The 8,878-nt window shown below is 44.9% G+C and overlaps 4 protein-coding genes across 4 annotated transcripts; 2 read left to right on the forward strand and 2 right to left on the reverse strand.

Moving 5' to 3' along the window:
• Positions 1–2,947: 2,947 nt before the first annotated feature.
• Positions 2,948–4,216, forward strand: EAE97_003173 (uncharacterized protein; the record flags this gene model as incomplete). The annotated part of the gene is made up of 1 exon (XM_038873685.1): positions 2,948–4,216. The coding sequence occupies one exon, from the start codon at positions 2,948–2,950 to the stop codon at positions 4,214–4,216; it is 1,269 nt and encodes a 422-aa protein (XP_038735548.1).
• A 263-nt stretch (positions 4,217–4,479) lies between these two features.
• Positions 4,480–4,713, reverse strand: EAE97_003174 (uncharacterized protein; the record flags this gene model as incomplete). The annotated part of the gene is made up of 1 exon (XM_038873686.1): positions 4,480–4,713. One exon carries the CDS (start codon positions 4,711–4,713, stop codon positions 4,480–4,482), a length of 234 nt encoding a protein of 77 aa, XP_038735549.1.
• A 797-nt stretch (positions 4,714–5,510) lies between these two features.
• On the forward strand, positions 5,511–6,794 carry EAE97_003175 (uncharacterized protein; the record flags this gene model as incomplete). Its single annotated transcript, XM_038873687.1, has 5 exons — positions 5,511–5,912; positions 5,977–6,042; positions 6,152–6,182; positions 6,239–6,600; positions 6,681–6,794. 5 exons carry the CDS (start codon positions 5,511–5,513, stop codon positions 6,792–6,794), a joined length of 975 nt encoding a protein of 324 aa, XP_038735550.1.
• Positions 6,795–7,526: 732 nt separating this feature from the next.
• On the reverse strand, positions 7,527–8,393 carry EAE97_003176 (uncharacterized protein; the record flags this gene model as incomplete). The annotated part of the gene is made up of 1 exon (XM_038873688.1): positions 7,527–8,393. The coding sequence occupies one exon, from the start codon at positions 8,391–8,393 to the stop codon at positions 7,527–7,529; it is 867 nt and encodes a 288-aa protein (XP_038735551.1).
• Between the last annotated feature and the right edge of the window lie 485 nt (positions 8,394–8,878).

Consider the following 8,878-nt stretch of genomic DNA (forward strand, 5'->3'; position numbering starts at 1 on the left):
GATTCTCTGCGAAACACGGGAACAGATGTATCAGAGTTAGTTATGTGAGTACCCCCTTCATCCATGTCGACAAATAATACCTATTATGGCTGATAAATTGATAGCGGTGAAGTGATCGACTCTACCGAGTCCTGAAGGAGCTTCGAACCCTACCTCCCACACCCGTTCAACTCTTGATACAGACCTTTTACAATGCTGCGAGTATAAAAGAGATCTTCAACTCCCTAGTTCCAATACTGCTAGCTATTATTAGCACCGAAATTCAATAACAGAAGGCGTCGAGGCCTTACAACTTTGCGATTGACAACGAATGGAGGGGGGGGGAAGGGTAGTGCGGCGATAGAACATAAGTTTCTTTGCAGCTCATGAGTGGCTTAATTGGAAAATTAAATGAAGAGGTTAGAATTCTTATAGGTTATGTGCCCACGATTCTCATTGAGTTTACTTCAGCAGCCCGGTATTGCGTTCCCCGTCCCATAGTACCGGAACTATTGGCAGCAACGACACTTCAGCGTTTATAGCTCAACTATATCGGGAGATCTACAAAAACTAAACGGCTACTTAGTTTGAATTACACTATCTATTATGATCAAGGCATTACATCATTGAACCCTTGATCCTATCACATTATTGAAGTGACATACGCGCGTCTAATCTGTCTTGAATGTAAATATGAGCCAAGGTTGGGTATATTTTAATGACAACTACACTCAACCATGCCCAGTCAAGCTTCTATTCTTATTGAGCGGTGATATCTAGTAAGTGGAGACATAATACAGTGTATGGAGATGGTTAATCTGCATTAGTATCCGCCATGTTCTGATGTTATCGCCGGTAGTCCGCCCGGTTTTCATGAATCTTCTAACACCTCTCAAGTAGAATGGAATAGGGATCTTGTGAGTATTACAAGTGGTGAATTCATATTATTGTTCGCCATCTCCAGACAATATCATTCGCACTCGGCTCACTATTGACGGCTCATCTAACCCCCCCCCAAGCCGCTTTAGGTAGTAATCTTAGCAGTATCGTGCGAATCGTACGATTCGAAACGTCAACAGAAGCTGGGATGAACTAGTCAATGACTTTAAATGAATACTATGAGCTGTGAATGACCAAGCACCGCCCCATATGCGCGAAATTTTACTGTAGTCCTTGCACTTAGCTTGATATAAAGGCAATTTCACGGCTCGCATCTGACCACTTCTTCCTTCCATACCCTTCCATCTACAAATTTCCTCCTCGTTCTCCAATCAAAAAGCGTCTTGGTCCCGCGTTAACTAAACAAAAGTTTTCGCCAACTTCCACATAACAAGGCTGCAGTACGCTACAGCAACAGAATATTCCTCGGAGACAGGACGGTACCACTTTTTTTCAACGGCTTTACCCGCCTAGTCACCCGTACTGACAGGATTTCACATCGAAAAGATACAACAAGGTATTGGAATATCCCGCGCTTGAAGCTAAGCCGCTTTTGTTCTCCTGTCTTCTTCAAAAGGGACGAAGACTTTTCTCCAAAGCCCTCCTACTCTTATCCAACACAACCTCAACCTCTCTTCTCCCTTCTTCCATTCAACATAACTTCATCTTTCTTCTACCTATACTAAGCTCAATACAAAAGACTCATAACAACTCAGCGATCAAGCACTCTTCTATTTTGAAGTTGTGGTTAGCAGGAAGTTGCGATATCCTTTGAACTTGCGTGGAGTTACAAGCAGATCTTTTTTCTCGAACTGAGCACCCTGCAGCTTGCATCGACCTTCTAAAGAACAAAGATTTCTTTCAGGGATCGAGATCGTTCCTAGAAAGCTTAGTCCTACATCCGACAATACCATCGCGTTACTGCTAGGAGAATTAGTTCCTTGTAAGTATTACAATCCTCCTTTCTCCTCGAGTCACCTTGGTCAACAGTAGTGGTCCCATCGCTGCCCATTCAACCCCAAGCTTACCGACTACCTCTTCTTACTAATAGAAAGCTAACAATCCATAAGGTGGTTCAGATCTAGAAGATAGCAAGTTGTTGCTCTGTCAGCAGAGTCGAATTTCTTGTAAGTATTCATCCTCACCACGTTTACAGCACACCCTTTTAGTCCATAGAACTTCACTCTTCATTCCTTCTCTTCTTCCATCTCTTCAATTACCTTTCAATACCAATTGTCTAATCACCGAAGGCGCCGTCTAGAACTCAAGTATTGCACGGTTCTTGCTCTGCCATCAACGTCAGATCACTTGTAAGTAGCAGCCTCAACTTTCCATCATAGCACGGCTTTGGAACATGGCACAACCAGTCTTCTCCTGTTCATTCCATTTGAATCAAGATCGGTCTGTTCTTATTACCAATCTAATACCTCAAGCAGCTTTGTAGAACCAAGGGATCATACTCGCGTCACTCTGCCATCAAATCTAAGTTTGAAGTAAGTAAGCAACCCTTCCACTGCATCACATAATTCGCAGTTAGCACCAAACTATAACCTCATATCTTTCCTTGACTCTTCCTCATCTTCGTTACCACCACATTTTACTTGAAGTAAGAAACTAACACACCATTTGTTGCCAGATTCCCCACCTTATTGACTACCTACCATCGATTAGACACTACTCAAAAATTTAACACCCTCATCAACTTGATAGTTGTCGTCGGCTATCCTGTACTATTCGCTGGTAGACTAGCGGCGATATACTTCTGCAGTTATCCTCTGCATACTACTATCTCAAATTAGGCACCATATTATCCATCGAAGGTTGATACCTTTGCGGTCTTCCATCTCGGGTGTACCGTCCGAATCGGGATATTCTTCAGACCCAAGTCAATCAACGCCTACCACCACCTACCACTATCCAGCGAGTATTATCTCCATTTTCTTCCAGAGCTTTACACTTCGATCTATAACATCTCACACGTCTTATCTCAACCGTTATCAGACTTAACAGACTATCAAACATTGCCAATATGCCGCCCGCCAAGCCCAAAGGAGATAAAAAACTCGAGCCAAAGGCTCAGAAGACTCCGGTCAACCATCGTCGTACTAGTCTTCCAACTCGGGAGGACAGTGTCGGCGAGGAGAGTTTTGATGAGAGCAATCATTCTGGCGATGATGATGATGACGGAGAAAGCTTCTCAGGCTCCTCTTCTTCGTCGGAAGTGCACTCCAAATCAGATACCACCGCCACTACCAAGTTCAAACGCTCCATTGTATCACAACGTCGATATATCCCTGACTTTGACAGTCTCCCAAACACCGGCGTTTGGATCTCTCCTGCTCCTAGCAGCCATACTGAATTTAAACAGGTCGTTGTTCGCACCACAAAGTGCGATATCTGCAATCAAAAGGTAGAAGCACATGACAAAGAAGGAGACGGTAAAGTTATGCAACGATGCCGTTGTTGCAACATTCAATTTTGCCAGGATTGTGTGCTTAGGGTGTCCGACGATAAGATACACTTTCCTGTCCTTGCAGAGTTGGAATGGGAGGCAAAGACAAAGGTTAATGCCACAACTCGGGGCGCAAATGGTTTCCGTGATCACATGTTTCACAAGCCACGATCTGAGCCAAAGCCAGTCAGACCCATGACAGCCTCAGAGAGACTGGCTATCTCGAGGGCTATCGCTTCAGGCAAATTCAGCAACATGGTTGTTAACACCCCGACCCCCTTACGTCCATCGCGAGCCAAGACAACCAAGGCTGCTGGAAAGAAGACCAAGAAGCGTCAACTTCCTCCCGGTTACGCTGAAGAGGAAGGTGATACTCACTATGAGTTGGACTGGGATTGGATCCAGAAGCTTCCCATTGAGGAACAGCGTAAGGAGAGAAAGGAAGCCGCTCAGCGCAATCTTTTGAGGAAACCAACTCTCGAGACAATGGAGGATCCTGGCACTGACGAAGCTGAGATTGATCCACCTCAAAAAACCCGAACTCCACTCCCGAATGTACCAAAGCGTCGTAAGGTTGCAACTCGCCGTCGCAACGGCAAATCCACCACCACAGCCGCCCCCACTAGTGATGTCGAAACTCCCCGCACCCAACCACCACGCAACAATCTTGATAGCCTATCTCAGGCCGTTCCAGTTACCAGAGAGAACCGTCAGGATATAAGCGAGCGATCTGATGAAGATGAGCGTGGCGTAACACCCAGTCATGATGACTTCGACAACGAAGATTGTATCCGAGTTGAAGCTAATGATGCCGAGGAGGACGACTATGAGCCTGACGACAACTGAGCTTGATTTTAGACACATTTCCTTACCTTCCGACTAGCTTTTCCGGTCCGCTCCTTCGAAAATGACCAGGATTAATTGGTTTCTCTTCACATTAGCAGATCTCAGTCACTCAAGAAGTTTCTGCAACCGAAAGGCTGCTACAACCCCATCAGCCTCTTGAGCTGTCCTACACTGCCGACCTGTCTCCGATTTAGTCTTTCCGTTCACCCAATTCATGCTATCTTTTTCCAAGAAAGCTCACGTAGCGTGGCAGAAACGACGAATCATAATTTTCTCCTTTGTTTTCCTCGTTCTTCAAAATACCCTTCACGTTTCCTATTCTGCTCTGTTTTGACCTGGATATGACCACCAGCGTCGCCCTCAAGGGCACTGTACATCATCAAAGATAGTTGCAGCATAAATACAACTGGGAGGATCGTGGTTTTAATGAGGCCAGAGGATAGGATACGTAGTGCCTGAGTACTACTAGTGCTGCTCAATGAGCATAGTCTCTCCATAGATTCTCTTTAGATAATTTTCAGAAAATACAAAAGTCATTTGACAAAATTTAGATCTGCCTTTTATGTGACTGTTGTAATAGATACCTGTAGAAATAGCTGGAATCTGAGCAAAAGATCTTTGTGTACAATCGTATCTTGGTTTTCCACCATTCCGGCTTTGACAGAACTTCCTCATAACCCATTCATCAAGCATTCCCTTCCAATGACTCACTTACTCTCAAAGTTTTCCCTCAATCCTTAATCAACTAGCTGTGAAGATTATTGAAAGAGACGAAGCAAAGAGATCAAACATTAGAAAACTAGATAGATTTCCGGATCGTGAATAGCTTGTGTAGTCGAAAGATATTCTCCTCGAGCAAAAATTCCCATTCTGAGTCATAACAGACAAGAATGGAAGCAGCTAACGAAAAGAGTGGATCGCCAACTCCTCGACATGCATGAGGTTACAAAAAAGGGAGGTGCGGATTCCACGCAATGCACAAAATCCAGCTACCGCATCAGCTTCTAAACTCCACAAGCTCAAGAATCGCTACTTTCAATCCCTAGAAGACGCGGTTTCTAGGCGTGATCCCGTTCCCGTTCGGAAAACGGTGTCAAGCCTACATGTAAACCCACGGGTTGTTTAGTCAGCATACTAAAAAATACAAATACGTTGAATCTATCGCTCGAGTGGAATTCCATCATTATCCCTAAATTCCCCTTTCCTTGCGTGTACGCTGGTTACACAGACGTTAAGATAGACAAACAAGCTTTTCCCCAACCAACTAGACAAGACCATCGCTCAATCCCTCAATATGTCGGCTGCTAATCTCGACCCCACCGACCCCCCCAACTCCGACCCCACATTTCGCAACTACACCAGCCAGCAAGCCGCGAAGTATGCGGCGCACCGTCTCTCTTATCCTGCGCAGTTATATGAGACGGTGATACAGCACCATGAGAAAACGGGAGGACAATTCAATCTCGTGCTTGATCTGGGGTGCGGACCTGGAAACGCAACGCGAGATATCGCGGCATATTTTGAAGAAGCGATAGGATGTGATGCGGGGGAGGCGATGATAGGGGCGGCTAGGAAGTTGGGGGGGAAGACGAAGAGCGGGAAGGATATTGTTTTGGTGGTTGGGAGTGGAGAGGAGTTTTTGGGGTTGGAGGAGGTGAAAGAGGGGACGGTGGATTTGATTACTGTTGCTATGGCGGTATGTGTTGCTGGTCCTGTGATTCATATTGTTGGGGGCTTTGATTGATTTTAGGGGGGGTCAGGTACATTGGTTTGATATGGATAAGTTTTGGGCGCAGGTTGCGAAGGCGTTGAAGCCTGGAGGAACGGTGAGTTTCTCCTTTGCTCCTTTGCTCCTGCACTGCTAGTGAAATCACGTTTTACTTTAGAAATTCATACCATAAACCGAGACGAGAGGGTTGCTAACACAAAACACAGGTCGCATTATGGACACGCGGTAGTACACTATGTTCTTTCCCCCGCCCCCTCACTCCCTCGAGAATCCACCCACTAACCTCATCCAAGCATCCTACTACCCGCATCCCTCTGTCCCCAACCGCTCCGAACTCCTCCGAATCTTCCTAAATTTCGAGCGCCACATCCTAGCTCCCTACGAGCTACTCCCGAACCGGCTCTCTCGTGATATGTACGACAATCTTCCTCTGCCGTGGGATATTCCACATCCCATTCCCTCTTCCATCTTACCTCCATCTCAATTTCTGAAACTCGACTACGACCGCGATGGGATCCTGTCGAATCCGGAATCCGACGATTTCTTTTTTGGCGGGAGAGAAGTCACGCTGAAGCAGGCGGAGAAGTCGTTGGAGACGGCTAGTATGGTTACGAGATGGAGGGAAGCACATCCGGAAGCTGTGGGAACGGAGAAGGTTAGTTGATTACGTTTTGATGAGATATACACCTCGCCTTTCTATGATTGAGGCTATCATGCTAATTTCTCCCTCTGAAGGATGTTTTGAGAATGCATATGGAAGAATTGAGAAAAGCGATGGGCGAGAATGAAAGTATGAGGACTGGAAGTAGCACTACGATCATTCTTGTCAAGAAGGCTTTGCAAACTTAACTCTCAATTAGGTGTCTAGTTGTTGCTATCAGTTGTACTGGTAATGCGACATACTACCTTTCCATTTGTGGTAGGGGATTAGAAGTCAAGTGGATAGAAATAGAGGATGGCATAAATGAATGTGAAAATATAGAAGAAACACAAGATTCGATAATTACTGGAGTAGATAAACTAACATATATCTGACGTCCCAATTTATAATACGTCAGTGATTAACGAAGAATTGGGTCAGATGTAATTTTTGTATGCATCAGCTTACATTTGAACTTTGGAATATCTCATCTTACATCATCAAATATGAAGAGGGCATAAGACAGTATGACATCTCACATTATCAATATGATCTAACGTGGATCTTGTCATGCTCAAAACTCTCAGGAAGGTGGTACATATTATACAAAGTGCTATGCACTTTAGCTAATAATCAGTAGACCAGCAGACCATATAACCCTAACTCCAATGCAATTCCTCCCTAGGGTAACTCCTATTCGAAGTCCTAATACTGTGCTTGAACGCCAATTTTCAAGGTACCTCCGCCCTTTCCGACCAAAGAATCGAGAGCTGGTAGATATACATGTGATCCCAATTCGCTAATATCCTTCCAGGATCCCAATACACCTGTATTATGATATGAATTATGTTCTCCAAAACAGTTCGAATGCATGCTGCGAGTGAGTAAGTAGACCATTTCCGGCCCCGCATTACCCCAAATATCCCACAGCCAGAACGAAGCTAACTCCAAGTAGAGTTTAACTTTGTCCTGGTCTTTCTCCTTCCCTTCAAACCCACTTCCCCAGCACCTATGAGAGTCTTCCACCTCCTTCCCAAATTCCCCCTATCCTTCCCTAAACTCCTCGCGCAATCTTGCCAATCACTTTTACTCAACTTGAGCTTTTTCAACACTAACTCCACTAACATTCTATCTTCCTCCCTTGACCAATTCTCACCATCTTCTTCCTCCTCCTCGTTTCTTTGTGCTTCCCTGTTACGACTCTGTGAGTCACCTCCAGCGCTGAAGACGAATGCGCCATCATCAGTAGCAGTATTCTCCATCTCGGCTAAGCGTAGCGTATGGAAATCGCTTCTTTCTAGCCCTAACGGTAAAATTTCTGGTGCAATTCTCCGTCTGCGTTTCGGTGTTCTAGGAGCTAGAAGTGTTGAGTCTCCGCGCTCTTGTTCCGAGACATCATCCATCCTCTCATGAATCATATCATCATCCGCGTCTCTCCTCCTCTTGTTGATTCCTCTTGAGACTTCTCTTGGTGTTCGTTTCGAGATGCGTTTCCTGTCGCCAGTTTCTGGCACGACTCTCTTTGCAGGAGATGGTATGCGCAATCTAAGTCTCGGATGGGAAGTCCTAGTGGGAGGTGATGAAGGAATTTCTGCATGAAGTGTGGGTGGTGAAGGTAATTGTGTCGGGGTGGTGAGCATAGATTGCAGAGCCCGACATGATTGAAATAAATTGCTGATAGTAGGTGTGGGAGATAGTGAGAGAGTAGGAGAAAGAGGTGGTGATGCGAATAGAAGATTGTGATTTCGAGATGGTTGAGAGAGTGTTTGGGATGAATCGCCACAGGCGAATGCGGACGGTAATAACATCTTTTACTATATTGCGATTTCACAATATAAGCTTGAACCTTCTTGAGATGTTGATGTTATTTTGAGAGTTGAATGTTGTAGGCAACAATGAGTGCTATTTGTTTATTTTCCAGATCAAAAAAGCAAAAGTGATGGGTTGCGACCGACGCCTAACAATAATGCGCCGGAAAGCGTCGAAGCCTTGTAATCTTTTCTTTCTCCCTTGAAAATAATATCAAAAGATTTGCACAGTTTTCTTCTATCGTTGAAAGCTTCAAGATTGATATGCGACAAAGAAGGTGTTGTGATATGTCCAATTAGGTTGTTCTTTTCTGAGCGTTTTGAAAGATCGTTTCCGTTGCTATTTGACGAGAAAGGACGAACAAGAGGGCCAAAGTGAACAAACGGGGCGGATAGCTGGGTTATGTTTGGTTATGTTAATCCCTAATGATCACGAACTGCACAATTATGACAGGGATGTGTGAAGTTGTGAAGGTGTGATCAGT

Source organism: Botrytis byssoidea (assembly GCF_014898295.1).
Source record: "Botrytis byssoidea strain MUCL 94 chromosome Unknown BBYS_005, whole genome shotgun sequence".
Taxonomy (NCBI): domain Eukaryota; kingdom Fungi; phylum Ascomycota; class Leotiomycetes; order Helotiales; family Sclerotiniaceae; genus Botrytis; species Botrytis byssoidea.